Source organism: Cavia porcellus, unplaced genomic scaffold (genome assembly GCF_034190915.1).
Source record: "Cavia porcellus strain 051 isolate PalLab524CR breed Dunkin Hartley unplaced genomic scaffold, mCavPor4.1 scaffold_11, whole genome shotgun sequence".
In the NCBI taxonomy this organism is placed as follows: Eukaryota; Metazoa; Chordata; class Mammalia; order Rodentia; family Caviidae; genus Cavia; species Cavia porcellus.
Window position 1 is genome coordinate 61,915,645 of NW_026947494.1, and position 26,942 is coordinate 61,942,586.

General features: G+C 45.3%; 1 protein-coding gene and 1 long non-coding RNA gene across 2 annotated transcripts in view; both read right to left on the bottom strand.

The window, feature by feature from the left end:
- Positions 1 to 23,447, bottom strand: part of LOC106027808 (uncharacterized) — a 42,087-nt gene extending 18,640 nt beyond the window's left edge. The window contains exon 1 of the long non-coding RNA XR_010050568.1: positions 23,167 to 23,447. This is a non-coding gene — a long non-coding RNA (uncharacterized LOC106027808). The remainder of the gene's footprint in view (positions 1 to 23,166) is intronic.
- Positions 6,031 to 6,702, bottom strand: LOC106027807 (death-associated protein 1-like). Its single transcript, XM_063258353.1, has one exon. It carries the CDS (start codon positions 6,556 to 6,558, stop codon positions 6,319 to 6,321), a length of 240 nt encoding a protein of 79 aa, XP_063114423.1. The 5' UTR covers positions 6,559 to 6,702; the 3' UTR covers positions 6,031 to 6,318.
- Positions 23,448 to 26,942: the final 3,495 nt, after the last annotated feature.

A 26,942-nucleotide genomic window follows, 5' to 3' on the forward strand; every position in this document is an offset into this window, starting at 1 on the left:
GTCAGTAGTGGGGGAACATCTGTAAAAAACACATATCCACACAGTTTCCTCCCCCCCCAGGCCCTGCCCCTGGCATCAGTGGGAGCTTCTTCCCCTCTGCATGGCCAATTGTAACATTGCCCAGTGGCAGCACAGCCATAGCCATGGCGTCTGGTCAATGGTCAGGTACTGACACTGGCATGGAACCTATGCAGGACCTCTACCGGGAACCAATGGGAACTCTTTTCCCACGGCAGGGACCAGCAGAAGGGCAACATCTATGAACATCACAGCCACAAAATTCTTTCCTCTCAGGTCCTCTCCTTGGGGCCAGTGGGAACTCCTTCCCCTATGGGGAGACCAACAGTGGTGTGATATCTATGAACATTATTAAGTCAAAATATTGTCTCCTCCTGGGCAGTCTGCTTGGTGTCAGTGGGAAGTCCTTCCCCTCTGCAGGGACCAGCATTGGGGCAGTATCTATGAATAAGACATTCACAAAATTCTCTCCCCTAGGGCCCTCTTCTTCGTGCCAGTGGGAACTTCTTCTCCTCTTCAGGGACTAGCATTGGGGCAACAATTATAACCATCACACAGTCACAAAATTCTGACCTCCTGGATGCTCACCGTGATGCCAGTGGGAAGTCCTTCCCTTCTTCATGGAACAGCAGTGGAGCAATATCTATGAACATCACACAGTCCTAAAATTTTCTCCTCCCGGGCCCACTCCTTGGTGCCACTGGGAACTCCTTCCCTTCAAAGGAACCAGCAGTGGGACGACATCTACAAACATCACACAGCCACAAAATTCTCTCCCTTGAGACCCATGCCTTGGTCCCAGTGGTAATTCCTCACATACTTCAGGGACTAGCAGCAGGACGACATGTGAACATTACACAGCCAAAAAATTCTCTCTTCCCAGCCCTCTTCTTGGTGCTAGTGTGAGCTCCTTCCCCTCTGCATGGCATAGCGGTGTGGCGACTTCTATGATCATCACAGTCACAAAATTTTCTCCTCCTGGGCCCTCTCCTTAGTTTCAGTGGGAAGAGCTTAGCCTCTGCAGCGACCAGCAGGGGGCGACATCCAAGAGCATCACGAAGTCACAAAATTCTCCCAGGCCCTCTCCTTGGTGCCAGTGGGAACTCCTTCCCCTCTACAGGGACCAGCATTGCAGTGATATCTACAAACATCACATAGCCACAAAATTCCCACCCTTGAGACCCATGCCTTGGTCCCAGTAGAAATTCCTCACCTACTTCAGGGACTAGCAGCGGGACGACATCTGTGAACATTACACAGCAAAAAAATTCTCTCGTCCCGGCCCTCTTCTTGGTGCCAGTGGGAATCCTTACGCTCTGCAGGGACCAGTATTGCAGTGACAGCAACAAATATCACACAGTCACAATATTCTCTCCCACTGCAGCCCACTCCTTGCTGCCAGAGGGAACTCTTTCCCTTGTCATGGAACAGCAGTGGGGCAACATGTATGAACATCACACAGTCATAAAATTCTCTGATCAGGAGCCCTTTTCTTGGTGCCAGTGGGAACGCCTTTCCTTTTGCAGGGACCAGGAGTGGGGCGACAGCTACAAACATCACACAGCCACAAAATTCTCTCCTCTCAGGCCCTTTCCTCCATGCCAGTGGGAATTCCTTCCCCACTCTGAGGACCAGCATTGGGGCGACAACTACAAACATCACACAGCCACAAAATTCTCTCCTCCCGGGCCCTCTCCTCCATGCCAGTGGGAACTCCTTCCACACTGCAGGGACCAGCAGTGGGGCAACATCTACAAATATCACACAGCCACAAAATTCTCTCCGGCCGGGCCCTCTCCTCCATGCCAGTGGGAATTCCTTCCTCTCTACAGGGATCAGCATTGGGGCGACATCTACAAACTTCACACAGTCATAAAATTCTCTCCTTCCGGGGCCTCTCCTTAGTGCCAGTTGCAAATCTTTCCAACTCTTCATGGAACAGCAGTGGGACTACATCTACGAACAGCTACAGCTGCCGGGCACACAATGACAAAATTTTCTTCTCCCAGGCCCTTGCCTTGGTGCCAGTGGGAACACCTTCCCCTCGCAGGGACCAGCAGTGGGGCTACATCTACAAATACCACACAGTCACAAAATTCTCTCTCCTCAGGAGCTTCTTCTTCTGCCAGTGTCAATTCCTTAGCCTCTGCAGGGACCAGCATTCGGGCAACATCTTTGAATAAGACACAATCACAAAATTCTCTCCACCCGGGCCCTCTCTTTCATGCCAGTGGGTAAAGCTTACCATCTGTAGGAACCAACACTGGGTGGTATCTATGAACATCACACAGTCATAAATTCTCTTCACCTGAGCCCTCTTCTTGGTGCCAGTGGGAACTCCTTCACCTCTGGAGGGACCAGCACTGGGGCGACATCTGTGAATACTACATATCAACAACAGTTTTCTCTCTGCAGGCCCTCCCACTGGCACCAGAGAGAATCCCTTCCCTTCTGCACAAGTGACTTTGGCATTACCCAGTGGCAGCACTGCCATAGACACATCCTGTGCTCCTATCTCAGGCACTGACTCTGCAAGGAAACTATGGATACCACGTCTCCCACCTGATCCTCTCCCCCACTTCCTCTGCCTGGCACCAGTGGGACCTCCTTCCTCTGCACTGTTGACTGTGGCACTGCCCAGTGGCAACACAACCATGGGCTGTCTTTCCCAGGCAGGGAAAAGCAATGGGGTAACATCTACATATGTCACACTTTCACACAATTCTCTTCTTCCGGGGCCTCCCCCTGGCACCAGTGGGAACTCCTTCCCATCTGCACAGCTGACTGTGGCACCACTCAGTGGCAGCATGGTCACAGCCTCCACCCTGCCAGGACTGAGCTTGAGAGAAGGTGCGCCCCACATAAAAGCTGCTTTTAGTGTTCCTCCAGCACCCTGCCCACCCTGGGGGCCGCTGATGGGCAGCAGCATGGAGCAGAAACAAGAGTTCTGTTTCTTGGTTGTGGTAGCTACAGCTGCCGGGCTGCTCCCAACCCCTGTTCCAGGTCAGCCAGCCTCCAGTAGCCCAGCACAGCCAGCTCTTGGGGGATCCTCACTCACAAACAGGACTCCAAGAAATTGAGACAGCTCCCAGGCGACTTCTAATGTCACCCTAGCTCTTTTCTCTTCCGGAACTTCTATTGCCGCTGCCTCTGCCAAAGCCACCTACATGCCCTGTGCTGTGACCCAAATCTGGCACAGCAGACAGCCTTCAGCAAGGTAAAGCTCAGCCCTTATCAAAGGTAAAGCCCGGCTAAGCTCAGGCTTAGCAATGGTGGTAGTTTCAGCTGAGAGAGGAAACGGATGCATCCAGACGTTCCAGCCACCCTTAGGGCACTGAGCGCCTCTTCATTGTGAGGAAGGACCCCATACACCACACAAGAATTTGGTGGACACAGGGATGTGACAAGCAAGGCTGTCTCAAACCACCCACCCAAGCCGGCCTTTAACCCTGGCCTTGCTTCTCAAGGGGGCAAAGTTAGGAGGAAGCTGGCCTTCAAAGCCTCTGCTGCTCAGTGAGCCACTAAATCATCCTCCCACAGCTCAGGTCCCACTGCCGTGGGGTTTGAGAGACCAAAGCTGCCCTAAGAGAACATCCACTTCACTTCCTCCTAGATGCTACCTCCTGTGAGCTCCATATGTGTGTCAACCACAAATCCCAAGCTGACCTCTGTGATCCTGGGGCAAACTGGAGGTTTAGGAAAGCACTGTTTCTCTCTTTCTCGCTTTCTTCCCTGCTTTTAGCTCTCAAAGCCATGAGCACATGACTGTGATCCTCACTGGTGTTGATGGTCTGTCCTTAAAGCCACAGACTGAGTCCTTGACAGCTTCCCCTGAATGAGGACCCAGGCCAAGTCCAGCACCACACTTCTCATGGATAAACCTACTGTGGTTAAAAAATCAAAAGTCCCCACAGGAGAGGTTTTCTTACTGCTCACCAGAATGATGAACCACTGAAAACAGCAGAGACATGGAAAATTAATAACCTTGCTTTAGACTTTTTCTAGTACAACAAACCTATCCCAACCAGAAATAAACACATCCTTAGTAGGAGAAAGGACTTAGTCAAAATCAGAGTCAGGAAATTAAGTATAATAAGAAAGAAGAAAACACCAAAACCAAAACTTGAGAATCCTTTTGCTAGACGGATGAGCACCTTGCCACCAGCTTGAGCCATGGGTGGTGCATGGGTGGCTGTCCCATGTGGCCCGATGGGACAGTTACTCATGCACTGCCTGTGGTTCAGGGCTCCTCTGCAGTGAAACACAGGAATCGGCCCTTAGGGAAGGTGTTACAAATTCACACAACCCTATCAGAAATAACACTGTGAGTATCCTTAGCAATCTCTAAAAAGTACAAGTCAAGGAAATAAGAAAAATTCTAAGAACTGCACAACAATAAATGATGATACCACATATGACATGGACAAATTGCTAAAAGGAACTGAAAAAGTGATAGAAAAACTGAAAGATGTGACAAGTAAAGGAGAAACATTAATAAATGACCAAAACGCCAGTAAAAACAGAAGACCAGGACTGATTAGACAGTTGAAAAATACTAAAAACGGAAGAAGTCCTTACAGTAATTGATCTCCAACACACAGAAAAGGTCATTCTACTGGACCAGCATTACCCTAACTCGGGAGCCAGAGAGGTGTCCTAAGAAAACTACATGACCTCCAGCTTGCCAGGCAGGTGCTTATGCCGCTGAAAATCCTTGGCCCAGCTAAAACCCTGGCCCCAGACCAGCCCTCTTAATAAAATATCCCAAAGAAAATACTACCAAAACACATACAGAAGCTTAGTAAAAATATTACATACCATAATCCAAACTGATTCATCATAAGAATGCAAAAACATTTCAAACAATGAAATTTAAAAGGAGGAGACTGTAATGGTAACATATCTAAAAATTAAAACTTAGAAAACTCAATCTTCACCATCTTACTAGGCTCCACTTAGTAAATGCTTTAACATTAAGACAGAGCTCCAATGAAAAGGCAAATAAAAATAAAATGAAGAACCTCTAAAATACAACCCAAACCTTTAAAAATTTAAAATAATCTCAAAACCTCAAATTATACAACAAAGACTTGTGAGTCAATATCCATACAAATAAAATTATTCAATAAATTAACAACATAGGGAAAAGAGATGTAGATTTATAAATAAGCTATGTGCAAATATCTGAGGTTCTCCCAATAGCTAATGCCCAGACTAACCAGCACTGGCTGTCTCCATCCTCACCAGGGAAGGGCAGCTACTAGGATCCAGTCACCCCTGATTGTGTTATGCAGCCCAGGTAACACTCATCTCTGAGACACAAGCCAAGAAAGCACAGTCCAGCGGTACCAGGGAGCAGGCAGGCTTTCCTCTGCAGTGCACACTTGCAAGTACAAAGTCGTGCCTGGGTTCCTGGGCTCCTGAGCTCCTACCATCACTGATGCTGACATTGACTGGAGCCAAAGAAGCAGGAGCCCATATCACTGAGGCTGACATTAACTGGAGTCAAAGAAAAAGAATCAAGAACCCAAGGCCCCCAGGGGCCCACCCTCTCACCCTTGAGGTTGTTTACAAGTATTACATTACTTTCAGGATAGGTCTTTTGTTTTCCACTTGTTCCTGTGTTAGTAGTATCTAGTTTCATTCCATGTGGTCAGAGAAGGTACTTTATAGGACTTCAGGCTTTCACAATATCCCCTGCCTGGCCTAGCATGTGGGTCTGTCTTAGAGAATGTTTCCTGTACCATTGAGGAAAATTCCTACTTTTCCTCAATGGTTCACAGTAGATCTCTGAGATCTAACTGCTTTATAGTTTTCTTCCAGTTCTTTCCCATTGCTCTTCTTGCTGGTTAAAATATTCACGATTGAATTTTCAGGATAGAATTCTCCTCCTAGAATTGTTCAATAGTGTGTTCTTTCATTTTTCTTCATATAACTGGAAGCTTGACAGCTGGATGCAGATTTGCCTATGACTGTTTTATCTTTTTTTGTGTGTGTGTGTGTGTGTGTGTGTGTGTGTGTGTGTGTGTGTGTGTGTGAAAGGCTGCTTTTTAATTAGATCTTGGCAACTTGCTGGTGGCACTTCGGGAGGCACACTGACCCTTCAGTGGCCCTCCCACAACCATGGGGATTGGAGCCATTTCTAGTTTGAGGTTGCGAATACAAGACAGAGGCGGGAGGCTCTGCTTGGCCTCAGATCGCCCAGTGAGCTGTTTTCCAAAGACAGCGCCAGCCACATTGTGTGGTGGAACCGGGCCGTCCAGGCACTGCTGCTGCGGAGCCTGGGTGCGTGACACCAGGTCACTTTCGAGGCTGCTGGATGTTCTGGGGCCGCGGGGACGGGTGCTTGTCTATGGAGGCATGGGGCTTCTGGTGAGCCACCTGCGCGGCTGCTGGGGGGAAGTCTTTGTCACCCCGGGCGATGACGCCGGAGATGAACACGGTGGGCTTGGGCGGGCTGGGGCTTTCCCACTCCTGGTCCTCCTTGTCCCGCTCCTCTCTAGCGTCTCCGGTGTGCGGGTGTTTCTGCACGATCCGCATCCCGCCAGCCTTCACGGCGGGCGGGTGTCCAGCTTTAGTCTCTTCTTGATGAGTTCACCTCCGAACACAAACACACTTTGTATGTGGTACTTGGGATGGAAATCAGGGCCTCTGGGCTGCAAGAGAAGTGCTGTATTTTATTATTGTAACTTAGGATTCTCCTGCCTTCGCCCCCTCAGTGGCTGAATTTACAGGTGCATACCACCATGCCTGACACATAGCAGCCTTTTAAAATATATCCTTTTTTTTTGCCTCTTGTAACAGTTTTAGGCTGAAAATTACTATAATCTTGTGTTTTTGCCCTTTTTTTTTTGAGACAGGGTCTTGCTATGCAGTTTGGGCTGGTCTTGGGCTGACTTTGTATGATTGTCCTGCCTCAGCCTCCCAAGTGCTGGGATTATAGTTGTGAGCCACCACGCCAGTTTATAATCTTAAACCAGAGGTATAGCTCAGCTCCACAATGCCTGTCTGGTAAACATGAGCTTGAGTTTGATTCCTGGTAACTGAATACTAAAATCCTGTCATCTGTCTCAGGTTACTAGTTGCATGTATTCTTTTCTGTCCTTTCAGTCTGTTCCTATTTTAGGTTAAACTTCCTGCCTCACTGACAGTATAGAGTTGGGTCATGTTTTGATACTATTTTCCAATCTCTGCCTTTGACTCTGAAATTTAATTCCATTGATATATATTTTCTGTGACCTCTGTCTCTCATGTCTTTATGGCATTGGTTTCATTTCTTCCATTACTGCCTGTGTATTTTGTTTGTTTTGTTTGGTGGTGTACGAGTTTGAGTCCCTTCTTGATTCCTTTTCTGTATATTTCTAGAAATGTGTATTGGTTATCATATTAGCTTTCTTCTAAAGTAGCAAAATGTGTAGGATAATCTTGTTATAAAGAAATGATATCCACTGGCTCACAGTTTACACAGTTCCAGTCCAGGATTAATTACACTGTTGTACTGTAGCAGAGAAAAAACATGCCCTTCATGAATAGAAGTCAAAACCTCTCACTAGGCCACACCTCTTAAAGGTTCCACCCTCTCCCTGTGGCACCACTTTGGGACTTGGCGAGGCCTTCAAAGTGCAAACAGCTAGCCTGAAAGTGCCAGTTAAATCTGAACTACCTAACAATATAGTTAAAATTAATAGAAAATAAGGCCTGATCCTTGGCATAGAGAATTTGAACCTGAACATTCTGGTTTGTTGCCAGCTAGGAGGCAAATGCTATGGCCTGTTTGTGTGATGCATTTTGCAACATGTGAGCAAGGAATGGGCATGCACTGGAAAGGAGAAGGGCAGGCCTGGCCTGTGGTGGAAGCATCAGTAACCGAGGTGCCCACAGGACATGCAGTGACCTGGCGTGAGCAGAGGCGGTAGCTCAGGCTGAGCACTGTGGTATTGGGGGTGTCCTGCTGAGTGAGTGTTTAGCTTGAGAGTTGAGATTATTGGCACAGACACTTCAAGACAGCCTCTTCCTTTTCCTGCCTAATCGAGAGGATGGGGCCTAACACTACCGTAAGTCGACACAAGGCTCTGCAGCTGCTGCACCAGATGACGATCTTGGTGAATCTTGATAAACCCGCTCTACCCTCAGGAGTATCAGCGAGAAGATCTTTAAGAATGAAAGCACAGGTGCCACTCAGATCCTAGACAGGTTTGGAGAAACCTTTAGACACCCTTTCCAAAAAAGGACCGCATGTTTGCAATATATAAGGATCAATGCCATATATAAGCATTGGTAGGTGCACATGTCACATCTTAATTCTTTTTACATTCCCTGCTCCTCTTGCCTCCCTCTCTCTTCTTTCTTGGCCCCTCCCCCCTTCACATTTGCAAAAGACCTTTATCCCTGTTTCCTATCATCTGTATTTATTTTTGGTACTGGGAATCAAACTCACAACTTTGTGCTTGTCAGGCAGGTGCTGTGCCACTGAGCTATGTACCCAACCCTCTATCATCTAGCTTTTAGATTGCTCTTTATTTATACTTTGAGTTTCTTGCTTCTTCTGAAAAGCATCTATTCCTGTCATTGCCCATATTTGGATTTGATCTTTTGTTCTGGGAGATCTAATTTCTTCACTTCTTAAAGTATCTTCTGTCAGTCCTCTATTGGAAGTGTAAATGGCAAAATACATTTTCTCCATCCTGTAGGCTGTCTCACCATAGTGTTGCTGGTTCTCTTGGCTGTGCAGATATCTTTAATTTAATGTGATCCCATTGGTTAATTCTTGATGTTATTTCTCATGTAATTAGGTTCTGTTCAGGAAATCCTTGCCTGAAAGCATGTCAGAGCTTTACATATTTTCTCTTCCAGCATGTTAAGTGGTCTGTCTTAACATTTAAGAACTTGATGCATTTGCTTTTAGTTTACTACCTGGTGAGATCTAAAGGTCTAGGCTCAGTCTTCTGCATGTGCACAGCCAGGTTTCCTAGCACCATTTGCCAAAGAGACTGTGTTTCCTCCAGCATGCTTTTTGGGCCCTTTGTCAAACATCAGATGGCTGAAGGCATCTGGCCCTGTTTCTACATTTTCTATTCTCCTTCACTCACTCACAAATCTGTTGTAGTGCCACTTCCAGGCTGTTTTATCACTGTAGCTTTGTGATCTCACTTGAAATCTGGAACTGTGAGGTCTCTTGCTTTGGGCTTGGTACCCAGGATTGCTTTTTCTATGCTGGGTCTCTTCTGATTCCACATGACTTTGAAGATTGTTTTCTCTACTTCTGCGAGGAATTCTGTTGGTATTTTGATTGAGATTGCATGAAATGGTTGGAACTGTGGCCATTTTGAATATAGCACTCCTGCCTATCCAAGAACAGGGGATCTCTTTCTGCTTTCTGATGGCCTCTTTGATATCTTTTTTTAGAGTACTATACTTGTTACTGTAGAGGGCTTTCATTTCCTTGGTTAGGTTAATTCCTAAGTAGTTAATTTTTATTTATGCTATTGTGAATATTACCATACTGTTTTCCCAATTTCTCAATTGATTCATTACTGATGTACAGGAACACTACTGATTTTGGTATCCTGCCATATTTTGACTTTGGTTATTAATTCTAGTCTCTTGGTGGAACTTTCCATTTGTTTTGCCCCATTTAATATGATGTTGCCTTGTTCTAGGCTTTTTTCACATTGAGATAATCTTCTCTATTTTCTTTTTCCTTTTTATCAGTACCGGGGATCAAACTCATGACTGCCTGCTTCCAAGGCAGGTGCTTATGCCGCTGAGCTAAACCTCCAGCTCCTCTTCAGCATTAACATGAATGATCGATTTTTGTCAAAAAGTTTTCTGCATCTATTGAGATGATTGTGTGTTGTCCTGATTTTTCTGTATGTGATGTATTACATTCGTGGCTCTCTATGGGTCAAACCATCGATGCATCCCTGGGATGAAAACTTCTTGATCAGTGCTTGTGATCATTTTGATAATTGTGCATCACATCGCCTGTATCTTTCAGAGGAATTTTGCATCTATATTCCTTAGAGATTGGCCTGTAGTTTTTTGTTGTTGTTGTGTGAAGGTTTTGTTTTGCTTTGCAATCAGAGTAATTCTAGGAATTCTTTATTTTGCTCTCAGAGTAATCGAGAAATGAATTTAGAAGTAGTCCTTCCCTTACAATTTTGGAGAGTGTCCAAAAGTCTTGTAAATCAGCAGTGAATCCATCAAATCCTAGGATTTTCTTAGTTGTTAGGGTTTTTACATATTATTTTTCACTGTTAGGTTTTTAATGACTGCCTCAACTTCAAAACCTGTTATTGGATGTTCACTGTCCTTCTATAGAGGAACTTCACTTCAGGAACTTACATCTTGCCATAATTTAAGTCTCAAACTCAAGTGGGCCTAAACCAAAGAGAATTCCCCCCATAAGCTCCACATTGAACCTCACCACTGAATTTGATTTAGTTCTCATCCAATTCTGTTCAAGACCAACAATTAAATTGATGAACCAAGGTATCACTGTATCTTCCTGGCTGAATCTTGATATTCGTACATGTCTAGAAATCTATTTTTCAACACTCTCCAATTTATTGCAGTACAAATTTTCATAGTAGTTGTTAATGACATGAATTTCAGTAGTGTTCTTTGCCATTTTCTCATTTCTAATTAGATTAAGTGTCCACCCCAAATTTCTGGGTAAATTGACTAAGGGTTTGTCTACTTTATTCTTGTAAAAAACAAAGCTCTCTGACTTGTTTACATTTTTTAGTCTCAATTTTGTTAATTCCTACTATTCTTTTCTTCACAGTGCTAAATTTGGGCTTGCGTTTCTACTATCTGTAGGGTTATTATTATTATTTATCTCACTGTTTGTGAGCATTCACAATAAAGTATCTTCCCACTGGTTTCACTGTGCTCCATTAGTCTCTGTACATTGTACTGGCATTATCATTTGATTTCAGGAACTGTTTAATTTCCTCTGTGACTCAGTGTGCAGGAGTAATGTCCAGATATTTATAAAATTGCTGAGGGTGAAATTTGTGCAAGACTGCTTGCTTAGCAGGGTGACACCCTGGGTTCAATCTCTAGTAGCACAAAAAAATAACACAAAAATTTCTCAAGCTCCTGGTTTCTTCTGCTAAGCTAGCTCATGGGCAACGTGGTATGAGGCATGGTAGGAACTACTATGACCTGCCCGAAGCTCACTGCCCACATGCAGCCTGGAGGGACATCCCTGAAAAGCTCATTCTGATGGTTTACAGAAACCTATGCAAGATTTTCTCCAGACTATGTGGAGATACTGTGACACAATTCCATATACTGCCCAACATAATCCTCCCATGCCTGATGCCAGTGACAGGTACTCCTGTGCCCCAGAGGGGAAAAGCATTCACGTGAACTGGGGTCCGATGTCTGCGGCAGGTCAGAGGTCTCCACTTGGTCAGAGCTGCACTTCTCAGTGACTTCAAACGTCTGAGCCAGGAACAGATTGGAGCAGAAGAAAAACACTGTGATGACAGAGCTGAGCCTGCCTGACCAGGCCCGAGATCAGCTGGGGCAGGAGGGGAGAGGGCTGGAAGAGTCAGGTCCTCTCTCTCAGGTCACATCCCCAGGCAAAGCCCTGGCCCCCACCATCCAGGTGGCAGAGCATAGCAGATGAGGACACAGGTAAACACATGGATCCAGATGGGGGACTGGCTTCCGGGGCTCAGGGTCTGGGAGGACTGGCTTCAGAGGCTGCCAGGGGCTCTGCTTCCTTAGACTCTGCAGAAAACAGGTGGAACTCCTGCTCCACTGTGGTGTGCCAGGCGCCTGCCATCTCCTGAATCCACTGTAAGCAAACAGAAGTTAGTGCCTCTAGAGAGCACAGGAGGAGGTAATTGTTTAAATCATAAAAGGAACATACACCCATGGGCTGCAACTGGAAACTGAGTGAGGTGTGAGGAAAAAAGAAAGTGCCCTCCTAACCCTGCATCCCAGGGGCAGCCCTGTAGTGTCTGGAGTGTTTCCTCCTGGCTTTGTTTGCAGACTGGGTCCTTCTCATTCCAGCTTTCAGTGCTGGGCAGCGCAGGGAGGGCAAGATTGCCTGGTGCCTGGGATGGTCTCCATGCCCCTGAACAATCTCTGCCAATCCTGATAACTGCCTGTGGATGAGGAGGGCCTATAGTTGGTAAGGGCAGAGCTGGGGCTCTAGATCCCCTTTTTCTTCATGCTCCATGATCCCTGTACAACACCTCCACACTACGAAACACATTCAGTGATCCAGGGAGGCAAGGGGAGCCTGCAGCTCCTCGGCCCTAGCTGCTCCCAGAGCCCAGCTGCACAGCCAGGCCCCCTTCTGTGTGGAGGCAGTAGGATGCCCAGCTACAGTACAGGGGTGGCGTATACGACACACAGGTGCTGGTGAGAGGGAGGGGGTGCTGGCTTATACTTGGGGAGCAATCTGTAGGTTTTCCCTGGGGAAGGCCAGGAAGGAACACCCGCTGTCTGGACCAACGTGAGTGCACATCCTTCTGTGGGCCCAACAATGCCAGCAGTGAATGGCCTCGAGGGACCAGCTATGACACAGGCTTTGCACATGCTCTGACTGCACATGGAGAGGGCCAGGGGCAGCAGGGGATTAGGGGACACCCTAGAGTCCAGGGCTGAGAACAGCTTGGGATCCTGAGAAGTGTCTCATTCGGGGAAGTGCGATAGAGGATTCAGAGACTTAGGGAGTTTGTTCTGAGAAGACAGAAGGATGATAATGGCCTTGACAAAATGGGGGTGGGTAGCTGGGGTGGTGGCACCTGGAGCTGAGGGTGGTCTGCTTCGGGAGGGTGCTGGTCAGCTAAGCACAGGAGCTTGGGGCAGGGACCAGAAGAAAGTACCTGGGCCAGGACGTGAGGGCTGCGATAGGTGATGGTGGGGGCAAAACTGCACTGACAGACAAGAGGGGCCCGGGAACACCTGTGCTACTCCGAGGAATGAGAGGGTGACAAAAATGACAAAGATCAGGAGACCTTGGGAGGAACCATACAGGCCCCAGATGGGTGCTTTCAGGACCTGAAGCTCTGCAAGGCTTGTGAGCCTAATTCTCCTCCCACCTCCCGGGCTCTGTTGGCTGAGGTCTGTTAGCTGCTCCACCCTCCCTGCTTCACCCCCACCCTCCTCCAGCCCTGAGGACAGACAGGGTCAGAAGTTCAAGGGCACTCAGAGCCCCAGGGACAATGTGGGAGGTGGCAGCTGTGCTCACCCTGTCCTGTGAGATGGGCTGCAGCTGTCTCCAGACGCTTGGTTCCTCCTAATTCTCTCCCCTCTCCTCCTCCCAGGTGAAATGCAAAGAGCTGTGGAAGGAGTTTTATGCCATTTTGAGGAAGTTTTATCCGCGCTCATCTCTGAGTGCGCTGTTTCAGGTTTGCTTGGTCTTTCTTAAACTTTTTGTAAAGTACCCCCTGCCCTAAGACTTTGTGAAAGCAAACCTGCTCCTCCAGCATCAGTTTTCCTAAATGCGGTAGCCCTTTCATATCTCTGGGTTCAAGATATGTTGGGGGACGGGAGAAGAAGAAGAGGAGGAGGAGGAGGAAGAGGAGGATGAAGAGGAGGAGGAAGAGGAGGAGGAAAAGGAAGAAAAAGAAGAGGAAGAAGAGGAGGAGGAAGAAGAAGAGGAAGAAGAAGAAAGAAAAAGAATGGGCAAAGATCTTGAGAATCAAAACAGAAACTTAATACAGAAAAAATCAATTAGAAATCCTACATCTGAAAACCATGTCCTAAGTTAAAAAAAAAAAAGTAGAACAGTTTTACAGAAAAAATATGGCAAAAGCCAGGTGTGGTGGCACATGCCTGTAATCCCAGTACTCAGAAGCTAAGACAGGAGGATCCTTGGGAGTTCAAGTCTAGTCTGGGCTACACAGTGAGTTCAAGCCCAGCTTGGACTACAGAACAAAAGACTCTCTCTAAAAACAAAAACAAACAAACAAAACAAAACCAGAAAGAAAATAAGCCAGAAGAAAGGATGAGTGAACTGATGAATAAGAAGTAACCAAAATGGAGATCCCACATGACTGCCTAGAGGAGTCACCTCAGAGCCGCTCAGAGAGGAGTCACTGAGCCACAGATACTCTGGAGTGGGGGACCTCTTGCACCCCAAATCAGAAAATGTATGGGAAAGGCAATCCATGTAAATCACACCTAACATCTGGATCCCCCAAAAGGGTCCATCTGTCCTTGCCTTCCAGGGAGCAGCCACTGTGAGTGCACATTTCAGACTGAAGGAACAAAGGGACACAGCATGGAGACTGGGCTGCTGGGCAGACCTCACACACCACCAGCTCTCTCACCCACTCTTTTCACACCTAAGGGTGTTAGTGACTCCCAGTCCCCACTGTTACAGGCCACAGGGTGCTACACCCTGCCTTAGGGACTCCCTGCATCCTGCCTCCTACCTTAGGCAACACTGCCTTCATTAAATTCCCTTTCCTGTGCTCTGTTTGGAGGACTGTTTCCTGCTAGAATCCCCACACTACCTCCTCAGGGCAAAGCCTGTGGAGCAGAGTTTGTGTTTATGGCTGTGCATCTGGAAACTCAGCAAAGCTCAGCCCTTTCCTGGGTCCCACTGCTGTGTGGCTTCCAGCCTCGCATCCTAGGAATGGATCTAGGATAGGTGCGGATGGAGCCAGGATGCAGCACCAAGGCTGCCTGAAAGGCAGGGCCCCTCCCTCCCGCACTGGTGCCCAGCAGTGGGCTAGACCATCTCACCAGAAGGAATAAGCTGACAGCCTGAGGCCAGGAGAGGAAATGGAAAAGGCTGAAGACAGCAATGGAGTGGCTGCCTCCCCCACACAGAAGAAAGAGGCTCTCACAGACTGGGATACTCTCCACGCAGGAAGAGAGGCTGTGGCTCACTCCGAGATGGAGTCCACATGGGTTGAGGCCGGAGCACGAGCAGGGTCAGGGACAGGGGCAGGGGCTGAGGCCTGTGAAGATCCCAACTCTGCCTCACTCGCCCCTTCCTCTCCAGCTTCCAGGAGTGGCCTGGACATCATCCACTTGGGGAATGCAGATCACAGGGAGCTGGGGTATCTGGGATGTGGAATACAACTCCAGCAACTCCCTTCGAATGCAAAACAATTACTGTGACTTTGATTATTTGGAGACTCATTTTCATATATGTAAAAAATCTGGCTAGGCTATTTCATTCTCTCTTTGATTGGCTCTATGCATTGCAAATAACGCTGAGGTGCTGGTATGTAATTTCTAAAGTCAACAGACAGTCCTGTTTCTCACATAGTGCTCTCCATACAGAATATGTACAGGATGTGAACACAAAAGATACTAGAGTCAATAGCTCCGGGAATGTCAACTGGGTACATCGTCAAGATAAAGAGGCTATGACTCCCCACAGAAAAAGAGTTTACATATCAAAAACCAAAGCTACAGCCTCCCAAAAGCAATTCCATTGCTACCTTAACTGAATTATATAAATTGTTCCTTCTGCATATCTTTTATCTCTGCAATTTAAATAGATGCCATTCTTGCACCTGGCCAGCCAGCTCAAGTTACTTACATAATTCCCTCCATCCTCACTGTCACTCATCTCTGAACCACTCCCCTTCTTCACAAGATAATAAAATCTGGGAGAGGCCTCGGATCAAGGCCTTTGTCCGCATGTCCTCAGGACCATTGGACTTAGGATACCTTGGCTGACCTTAACTTGGAATATGTCTTGGTATCTGTACACTCAGCGTGGGTTGCATTGGTGGTGGTAGATTGAAATTAACTTGCTGGGATTCCAATAATGTCTCAATGGGATTACAAAAATAACTTTTTGGATTGTGAGGAAAACTAGAAAGAGGGTTATAATACTTGGATGACTAAACTCAAAATTTGGGGTTATAATACCTGCTCCTGGCCCAAACCCTGCATGCCAGCCAGCATCCCCGAGTGCTTCCCACTGCACTGCTGAGTGTACCTGGGCTCCCTGGACAACACATCTGTCTCCATAGATTCACAGGCCTTGGGGATGAGTAAGACACAGAATTCTCTGAAGACTGCCCAAAGGCAGCCATGGAAAATTAAGAAATGGAATTCCAAGATGATTGCTTAAAACATGCAAAGTAACCTAGAAAATAACAACCTTCTTATACTTGAAGAAACAGTCCCACATTACATCTTAGCACTGGCTTCAAGCCCTGCTTCCACCTCTTTCAAGCTGAGTAATCGTAGGTGAGCCCCCTTTGTCTCTCTGTGCTTCACTTTACTCAAGTATAAATCCTGGCAGTAAGTCAGGCAGGATGGTGCTCCTCTATAATCCCAGACTCCAACAGGCTGAGGCAGGGTCTCAGCTTAAGCCCAGTTGAGCAATTTAGCAATCTGACCAGATCCGGTCTCAAAAAGGGCTGGGGACACAGCTCAGTTGGAAGCCAAAACCAAAACCACCATTATAATAAACTGAACTTGCCCTTCTGTGGTTGAAACTTTTACTCTCAATATGAAAATGCAGAATGTGCAGAATGTTTGTAACATGACACAACTTTCTAGAAACATTCTACTGAAGTTTCTCGAAACTTTCTGGAACTTTCTGTTCTGCCCCCCAGGACTAGCTTGAAATGGATCCTGCTTTACTGTTTCTCTACTCTATGTTCTGGGTTTAGTTTTTTAACTTCTCTCATCTTCAATTTCCCTGTCAGTAAAGACCAACTACTACTTGTACTTAGAAGATTGCTTTGTGGATTGAGATAGAGCAAAAGTTTTAGGTTGGTATTAAATGTAAATTGCTATAAATGTAACTTATTCATTAAGCATAATTACTGCTGCCTTTGTTAATAAACACAATCTGAATGCAAAACTGTGCAAAGAAAAGAATCATAAAGATCTCTTCATTCACCATCTTCTCAGATCACCAAAAAGGAAAAAACTATACCAGCTCCATCTACATTTAGAAGTCTCACCACCATCACCCCGCCCCAGTCCTACGGCTCAAAGCAACTCAGCTCTCAGACAGTTCCCATGGGCTCAGAGCTCCTCAGACCAATAGACTGTCTCCAGGAAATGATGGGCAACAAGACCCAGAGACCTTGGCTTGGACAGAAATGCAGCCAATCAAGATCCTCAGCCCTCCGGAAGCTCACTAGTGGCCTTTGAACCTCGAGAAATTCCTATTGGCAATGGACTTCCGAGAAGATGGCAGACAGTTAAGCAACAGAGGAAGAGCCTGTCTGAGATTTGCTGTCCAGAAACACTGGAATATAGCAATCTGAGGAAGAGATAGAGGAGGGAAGTGGGTCCCAAGGGACACAGGAAGGATCTGAAGCAAGAATTGAAACCCAGGGGAAAACTAAAGAGTGCAACTTCAACAAAGAAGCAAATAGAATGTGGCACTCACTGTGTGGGAGGAAAGGTTCCAACGTGAGGACACACAGTGACTGCTGGCAACATGAGAGGCCTCCACAGAAAGACACAACAATGCGACAAAGCATGGACTGATAAGTGGTGCAGATTTGCCCATTCCTCAGGAGAAGGCAACTGTCCAGGAGAGGACCTTGGAGAGGACAGGAGCCAACTCAGCTCGAGTCAAACATCTACTGGCTCCATCCAGTGGATCCCAGATGGAGTAGAGCTTTAGGAGCCCATAGGAGATACACTGATTGCTAAATAGATCAGTTTTCAATCTCACAGCCAGAAAGCAGCACGAAATAATGTGCAGGCTCACCCAGATCATCCACTACTGTACCATAAAGCTACTGTTGCCTTGCTGGGAAATATCAACAGCAATATGTACTCTATGTTCACATACTATCTACCAGTGACAACAGAGACAAACCTTGAGGTGGACATATTCTTTTGTCTCTCTCTTTTTTTCTGGTTGGTGTTTTTATTTATTTTTTTTATACCAGGGTTTGAACTCATGACCTTGTGCTTGCCAGGCAATCATTTATGCCACTGAGATACACTACATTCCTATTTTCTTTTTTGATCTTGCTTTTACCATGAATGTGGCTTCTAGATTTTTTTATTGATTGTAGTACTGTTCTGTTCTTCCTTTCATTTCTTCCTTTGCTTTCCCTCCTATCTTTTGCACCAGTTTCCTAATGTCTGTGTGTACTTTCTCTATGCTCCAGTCTTGCTTCTAATTTCTTGCCCTTCTAGTATTTCTGTGTTTCTTTTGCCTAATCCCTTTTAAATTTTCTTCTCTGAGGGTGAAACTGGCACACAAAGGCTTATTTAGCGCACATAATTTTCTGATTTTTCTTAGATTTTGTAATAGAAATTGAGTTCATATAGTTAAAGGTGATAAATTCATAGTTACCTTTGTCATTTTCTAGGTTGTGTTTGATGCTATTGTTACTGCTGATTTACTATTTTAGCTAACAGGACATAATTGTTCTAACCAGCTATTTTTCTCATATTCCAAGAATGTGATGGCTAAGGGTCACAAAAGATACTGTGGGCTAATGCCAAAAAAAACCAAAGGTTGGGCCAAGTAGGCAGCAGCTTCTCATCCCCAATAAATTGATGAGGTAGCACCTTGCAACAGACTCAATACCCAAAAGCCAGCTATACCTGAAAGACACCTTTGAGAAGCTGTCATTTTCTAAATGTTCTAAATACTAGCAATAAAGTAAATCACCTTAGGCAATTTACAAGCACCAACTGAAGAATTAAACTAAAAAAAAAAGAAAGAAAAAAGATACTTAAGTTGCAACACCAGACATCCAGTTTACCAAAGGCAAACCCAGGGGACAATGAAGTGGGACAAACTGAAAGCCACTCACTCTAATGCTACCTCCCTGAAATGGTAGCAACCAAGCAAATGAACAAGGCTCTAGGAAAAAATGAAATCAGAAATAATCTCTCAGATAACCACAGAGACGGTAACCATAGTGAGAAACATGCTTAATGACTCAAGTAGATACAGATTAATAAATAAATAAATAAGCCAATAAATACATAAATAAATAAAAGAGCTTAGGTAAATGATGGAAACCATGACTTCTCAACAAAGGAAACAAACAGAATCCATACAACAGATTCATGTAGATACACAGGAAATAAAAATTCTACTGAAAGTATATGTAGCAGAAAAACCAATGTGAGGACAGAATCTCAGAAACAGAAGACAGGCTTGAGTTTAGCAACCATGAAAACAAAGATGCCTTAAGAACAGCAAGGGACCACAGGTAATCAATCCAGCAGCTGCTAGATGATCTAAAGAAGAATAACATTAACTTGACTGAAGTCAATGAAAAAGCAGAAGGCACAAATCATATATATATATATATATATACATACACACACACACACACATATATATACACACCTGTTCACAGACATCATGACTGAAAACTTCCCTAGTAGAGAAAAAGAATCTGACTTACACAGATGAGACATATAGAACTCCAATTAGTCATAATCAAGAGAAATATACAGCAAAAAAGAAGAAAGAAATATACAGCAAGCCACATCATACATTCTAGAAATTCAATGCAAGAGCAGAATATTAAAAGCTGTTGGAGAAAGGAAACAAATCATCTATAAAGAAAGATCATCAGAATCACAGCTGACTTCTCAACAAAAACCCTCAAATCAAGGAGAGCTTGAAGCATTTCAAGTCCTAAAAGAAAACAACTTCCAACCTAGACTGATGTGCCCTGCAAAACTATCTATCAAAATAGATGGGAAATAAGATACTTTTCTGACAAAGAGCACATGAGGAAATTCATGAACACCAACCAGCACTCCAAACTGTTCTGAAAGACATTCTAGAAAGAGATAACAAGGACTACAACTCCATGAATCTCATGTAACAGAATGAATCTGACTATGGACTGAAATCTCCACAAATTGTGAGCAAAATAAACTTTCTTTCCTTAGTTTTGGGGATCAGGTATTTTGTTTCAGCAACAAGAAAAAAGTAATTGAGATAGATGGTCTTTATCTCAATCTGATAAAAGCCATCTATGACAAACTAATAGCCAACATCACACAGAATGAACAAAACCTCAAAGCTTTCTTCTAAAATCAAGAACAAGACAAGGATGTTTATTGTCACCACTCTTATTCAACAGAGTTCTGGGATCTTTAGCCAGAGGAATTAAAGAAAAAAAGAAAAGGAGTATCAACAGGAAAGGAAGAAATTAAATTGGCATTATTCACAGATAATATGGTAATGTACACTGAAAACCCCAAAAATCCCACCAAGTAATAACCAAATTCAGTAGCACAGCTAGATACAAAGTCAACGCTCAAAGATCAATAGTCTTCCTGCATACAATTAACAAACTCACTGTGAAACACCTTTCACAGTAGCATCCATAAAATGAAATACATACAAATCAATCTAACAAAGAAAGTAAAAGATCTCTATTATTAAAAAGACAGTATTCTAAAAGAGAAGATTAAAGAGTATATCAGAAAATGGAAAGATATCCTTTGATCTTGGGTAGAAAAAACCAATATAGTGGAAATGGCCATACTTTCAAAAGTGTTATACAGATTTAGTTCAACTCTCACCAAAATTTCAGCAGCGTATCTTACAGAATCAGAGAAAACAATACTAAAATTCATTTGAAACCAGAAGAGACCTAGAATAGCAAAGGCAATTCTGGGCAACAAAGGCAAGGCAGGAGGCATCTCGATCCCAGACTTGAAATTACACCACAAAGCCACTGTGATAAAAACAGCATAGTACTAGCAAACAAAACAAAACCAAACCAGACTCAATCAGTGGAACAGATTAGAAAATGCAGAAATGAGGTGCTGGGGATTTAGCTCAGCGGCATAAGCACCTGCCTTGCAAACAGGCGGTCATGAGTTCAATCCCCGGTACCAATAAAAATGAAAAAGACAAAAAAAAAAAAAAAAAGAAAGAAAATGCAAAAATGACTTCAGTCATACATAGGCACCTTATCTTTGATAAAGTTGCCAAATACAGTCATTGGAAGAAAGACAGTCTCTTTAATAAATGGTGCTGGAAAAACCAGCTCTCCACATGTCGAAGACTAAAACTAGATCCATATCTCTCACCATGCATTAAACTAAAGTCAAAATGGATATAAGATCTAAATATTAAACGGAAACATTACATTTGTACAGTAGCTAAAACTCTCTCTCTCTCTCTCTCTCTCTCTCTCTCTCTCTGTACTGGGGATCGAGCTCATGACCTCACACTTGCCAGGCAGCTGAGCTAAATCCTGGCCTTAGATAGTAAGCAGAACTCTTGAAGACACTGGTGTAGGTGAAGACTTGATGAAAAAAAGCCCTGATTGTATAAGAACTATCACAAAGAATCAACAACTTGGATCTCATTAAAAAACTTTTGTAGGGCAAGAGAAACCACCAACAGACTAAAGAGATAACCCACAGTGTGGAAAAAAATGTTTTCCAGCTGTTTCTTAGACAAAGCTATTTCTAACTATTTCTCTAGAATTTTAAATGAAAAACAAAAGGCCCTCCAAATTTAAAGATCCAATGCTAAAATGGCATCTGAAAAATATATATGCACTTCTTAGATGAAGAAATACAAACAGCATGTAAATATATGAAAAGATGTTCAACATCATTGGTCATTCGAGAGATGCAAATTAAAACAACACTGAGATGCCATCTTAACCCAGAAAGAATGGCTATGATTAAGAAATCAACCAATAAGGGGCTGGGGATTTAGCTCAGTGGCATAAGCGCCTGCCTTGCAAGCAGGCAGTTGTGAGTTCGATCCCTGGTACTGATAAAAACAAAAAAGACAAAAAAAAAAAAAAAAAAAAAAAACAAATCAACCAATAACTAATACTGGTGGGCCTGTGGGGAAAAAGGAACCCTTCTCTACTGTTAGTGGGAGTGTGGACCGGTGCAAACACTGCAGAAATCACTGAGGAGATTTCTCAAAAACTAGTACTGTTGCTCTTCTTGGTATCTCCCCAAAAGAATTAAAAACATCAACCCACAGTGATATATGCTGTGAATCATTAAGGGAATCAGGAAATACACATGCAGCACTGCATAGACATGGGCATATTTTGTGGCTAAGCTTAGCTACAATTTCAGACTCCTGACATCATCCCTTCTTGGTTCGGTGGTACCTCCATGCCCTGTGAGCCTCAGTTTCCCTGTCCACCCACTTCATGAGGCTAATGTGCCCTCAGGGCAAGGCATATAGCTGCCCCCTGTATATGGAAGCTATCATTAATTAAATAATTGGCCTTCATAAATGCACAATTGAGAAACAGACGCCAATTTACAACCAAGGAACTGGCCCCAATTCTAGATCTGCAGTTTCACATATCTGCCTCTAGCAAGGTTCTGCCCTCACCCATCTCAGGCAACAAGCAGGGTAACAAAAGATCTGATCAGGAGCTAGCTTTAGCCTCAAGTCTGGAGAAAGCTCATTCCAAGCTCCAAAGTTGGCTGCCCCAAGGAGACAGGCCCAGCCCTACAGTTACCAGAAGCAATGCCTGCCCAGCAGAGCAACCTAGATTGACACGCACCAGATGTGGGACACCAAGACTACTGCTGATACGTGCACATGCTCCCCTGGAGGCTGCCCTTTCTGGCTGGCTATCTCTCCAGGAAGGGGCTTCTCTATGTTTCAGTAGTGTCAACCTAACGCAGGGTCAGCAAAGGACAGGAAGTCAAGCACAGAGAGCAGGACTGTGTACAAGGTCTACTGCTATCAGGGGTCCAAGCTGAGGGCTCCAAAGATGCAGCGATGGTGTCTCAGGATGAGGGATAGGAGTGTTCAGCGTGAGCACACACGGTCATGGCCTTCCATTCAAGCACACTCATGCATTTACAAATACACACTTGGTTATCTCCACAGAGGTGCACATATTTTACAAACACACAGTCACAGGTGTGTGCACAAGCACATTCTCCCACAGTACAGGCCTCTAAATGCTTTTCACACCCATCACCACAAACTCTCTCTCTACAACTGCCTGGGAGGGAAATAGGGTTAACACTAAAGGGGAACCCTCACCCAGGCCTGCCCACACGCACCTGCTACACCCACACTGGGGAGGGGGTCCTCGCGCTGCTCTGGCCTCCTCACATCCCTTAACACCTAGGTCCCTGTCCCCCACCCAAAGCCCTCGGGCCCCAAGCCTACCCCGCCAAGCCCAGCTCCCCGCAGGCCTCCTTCCCACCCCGGTGTCGCCAGCATTCCTGCTTCTTACCACCTGTGGGGCCCGTCCTTACCTGCGGAGCGCCAGCACCAGGGCTGGCCGCGTCTGCCGTCTGCCATTACCAGTCGCGGCCCGGCCCGGCCCGCGGCTTCTCCACTCAGAGAACTGCGGCAGCCTCGCGGGGCCCGCCCGGCGCCAGGTGCAGCGTAGGGCGCGGCGTTGGGGCCCAGCCAGCCGCGGTCCTGCGCCTCCACGCCTAGAAAGACCTCGCAAGGCCAGCAGAGGGCAACGGCGCCTGGGGCGCCTGACTTCAGAGGTGGGATCCGGTGAGGCTCCTCCTTCTTTCCGGTCAACTGCCACTGGCACGTGGGGCGGAGCCGAGAGTGATTGACAGCGAAGGTCCTGTCTTTAGGGGCGGGGCGGGGGGAGGGCACCGATCAAGAAGGGAGGGGGCTGTTCCTTCTCAACCCACCCAGTTTTTCCTGAATTGCCCTGGGAGGAATAAAGTTTGATGAAAGGTCTAGAGTGCCATGTCCTGTATTAGGATGAATGAGTGAATAAATTTGGGGGAGGTAAAGCTATTTCAAAACAAAAAATACATGGCCATGTAATGATAGGAGAACAAACTATGCTTTTTTTACTAAATAAACTCTCATTGCTTAAAAGAGCCAGCTCTATTTCTTTTAAATACCACACTTCTTTATAGCATTTAAAATGAAATTATTTACCAAAGGTTTGACTAGTCGGCAGCTTTTCCAGGACAGGAACAGACACAGTGTCTGCCATGTGTTACGCCCCTGATGGTGCTACACCTAAACCATCTAGTTAACGGTTACTGTCTCTTCCCTTTTCCCTGCTACAAAGCTGGTGCTCAGAGAGTGGCAGCAACATGCCCAAGGGCAACGCTGGTGCCCAAGGGCAACGCTGGTTGAATTAGAGCTCAATTCTTTGATCCCCAGGTGTGAGCTCTCATGCCAACTCTCACCCCTCCCACCGTGGAGATGTCTGTAGCTGAAGGTCTTGCTTTCAGAGAGGGTCCTTTCCATTTTGTGTTCTGCTCCATAACGCTCAGACAAGGTTGCAGTCTGAGCTGGTCTCATGCAACATTGAGGAAGTTCACAAAGTTTGTGTGTGCTGCGTCTTAACTCTTTCGAAAGCGTCCATTTGCTGAGCTGTCTGAGCTCCCAGCCAGTCAGTAGTTTCATCTGTGCCTTACGGGCTCCCCAAGCCAGTGCCCAAGTTATATGACCAAATTACTTGTAGCGCCAGTCATCCTGTTCTGTATGCGCCATCTTCCTGGGTGACCTAATGGATATGTTAATCATTGCTCCGCTCTGCAAAGGATTGTAAATTCCTGGGAATCTGACCTAATTGATATGCTAACCATTGCTGCCCTCTGCAAATGACAGATGTTATCTAAAATTGAGTGCTAAAATAACTTGACAAAGGATTGTAAATTCCTGCGAGAACTCTCTGTCCTCTGCAAAGGGAAACAAAGGTCTTCCTCATTCCTTAGAGGATCAAGGATTTTCTCATTTCCTAATCCATGCCCATAACCCCTTACTTTGTAAATTGTATTTGCTAAAAAAAAGTTTGAAGGTGGGACACACAGCCTTGGGAACGGGAACTGCACTGTGTCTCTGGGCCCAGGAAAAATAAATCAGCACTGCATTTTCTTCAAAGACACATTTTGCCCCATTTTTGGACTCCAGGTTGGAGGGGAGCTCATTTTTGGGCTATAAGAGTTAGCAAGAGTAAAGCCTAGAATCCAGTTTAGAGACGTTGATTTTCATTGTGCTCAAAACCTCTAATCAAGTTTTCTTTCTCTCACCCAGATTTCTTCCTTCTATCTCTGGTTTGTTTTCACACATGAAAAAACATCTTCTAAATGCAAAGATAAAAATGGACATTAATTGTTAACAAGGAACCCCTAGAACAGAAGCCACTCGACTTGCTTATTTGGAACTACAAAGCTGTATCTGCTCCACTGAATAGGAAAGAGGTAGCCAGATATAATTTCATATGATTACCCTGTAATAAGAGTTTTCTCCACAATTCTTCACTAAGTGTTTTTGAGCACATACACTGACTGCCTACAAGTCAACCCTCTCCATCCAACCTTTTTCTAGGCAGGTGATGTACTGCTGAGTTGTATTCCTAAGCTTCCTAAACCTTTTCCCATTTCCTAAATCTTTCCCCCCTTCCTTGAAGATTCTCCTTGCAAGAAAATCTAGGACTTCGGAGAACATGGAGGACAGATAGCAGCAGCTACGGAGGCTCTCTGAAAGACCCAGCTTAGAATTCAGGAATGGTGCGGAGTAAGGAATCATAAGCAAGAGGAGATATGTCCTGCTGACCCAAGAAAATGAACTTGGCTGAGAGAAAACAAATGGGAATGCAATCCTGATGCTATAACAGGACCAGAAAAGCCTCAGTGTGGAAGCTGGAGCCCGCAGCATTGGAAGCCATGATTTGGGTTTCCTGCTGCTGCGTCTACATCAGCTTGGCAGGGAGAGAGACGTGCGAAAGCTCTGAGAATGGGAATCGGTGAATGGAGTTGAAAGCAGGACGGGTGTGGAGCTGTGCATTGACCTGCAGTGAGTGAGAGAAACTGGGACTCTTCCACGGTTTAGGAGACTCCAACAGAGGACATTCTGGGACCAGGAAGACTTGCGGGAACAGGGCACTGCAGTGACTTCAGTCACGTATCCCCCTCTCAAGCGGGATTAGTGAGCAGTGCCTAGCCTATGTAACACTGCTGGCTGAGACCCAGTAGGCTAGCACAACTCAGGTCCCAGTGCCTGAAGGTAGATTGACCTGGAAGGGCGAGCCCCGCATAGGCTGCCTGGTCTGCAACTTCCTGGTGCGCTGTGGTGGGTGGGAACACCTAGCTGGCGCAATTCAATCAGACTGTGGCCAACAGGGAAGGAAGCTGGGCCTCCTATATACACTTGCATATATAAGGAACAAAGAATATGGGAAGAGGCAGCAACAAGAAAGGCTCCTCGGCCCCCAATCCTGAGAAAGAGGCAATAGCAGACACAGCACCAATAGATATAAAGCGCTACCTCCAGAACCTCATAGACAAGTTCAGGAATGAAGTTATTAATGACCTGAAGCTAGACATAAGCAGAATAATTAGAGAAATGCTAAGCACCACCGAAGAAAAAACAGATGCTGGAATGGAAGAACAGCAAAAGAGGGTGAATTGCTTGATGGAGAAAATAGAGAAAGCATAGAATACATGAAGCAGGTTCAAAGAGATTACCAGGAAACTAAAAAGTCTATCAAAAACTGGCATAACAGCTTGAAAGAAACTAAGGACAGATTATCTGAACTGGAGGGCAGATTTGTAATATGGGAGCATGAAGTGAAAAACTTCTTAAAAATAATAAAGAAACAAACAGCAATAATACAAAGACTAGAAGATGATAAGAGGATCTATAACTTAAGAATTAAGAACATAAAAGAAGAACTAGGGACCCAAACAAATGAACTACAAAAGCTACTCACAGAAATAATCCAGGAGAATTTTCCTAATTTAGCAAAAGGTAAAGATACTCAGTTGTATCTCAGTTGTTTCCTGAAGCATACAGGACCCCAACCACCTACAACCCAAACAGAGCAACACCCAGGCATATAATAATTAAAATTCCAGAAATCCAATACAAGAACAGAATATTAAAAGCTGTCAGAGACAAGAAACAGATCACTTACAAGGGAACACCCAACAGAATTACAGCAGATTTCTCGGCACAAACCATTAAATCACGAAGAGCGTGGGGGGAAATAATTCAAGCTTTGAAAGGTAATAATCTCCAGCCAAGATTGATATGTCCTACAAAACTA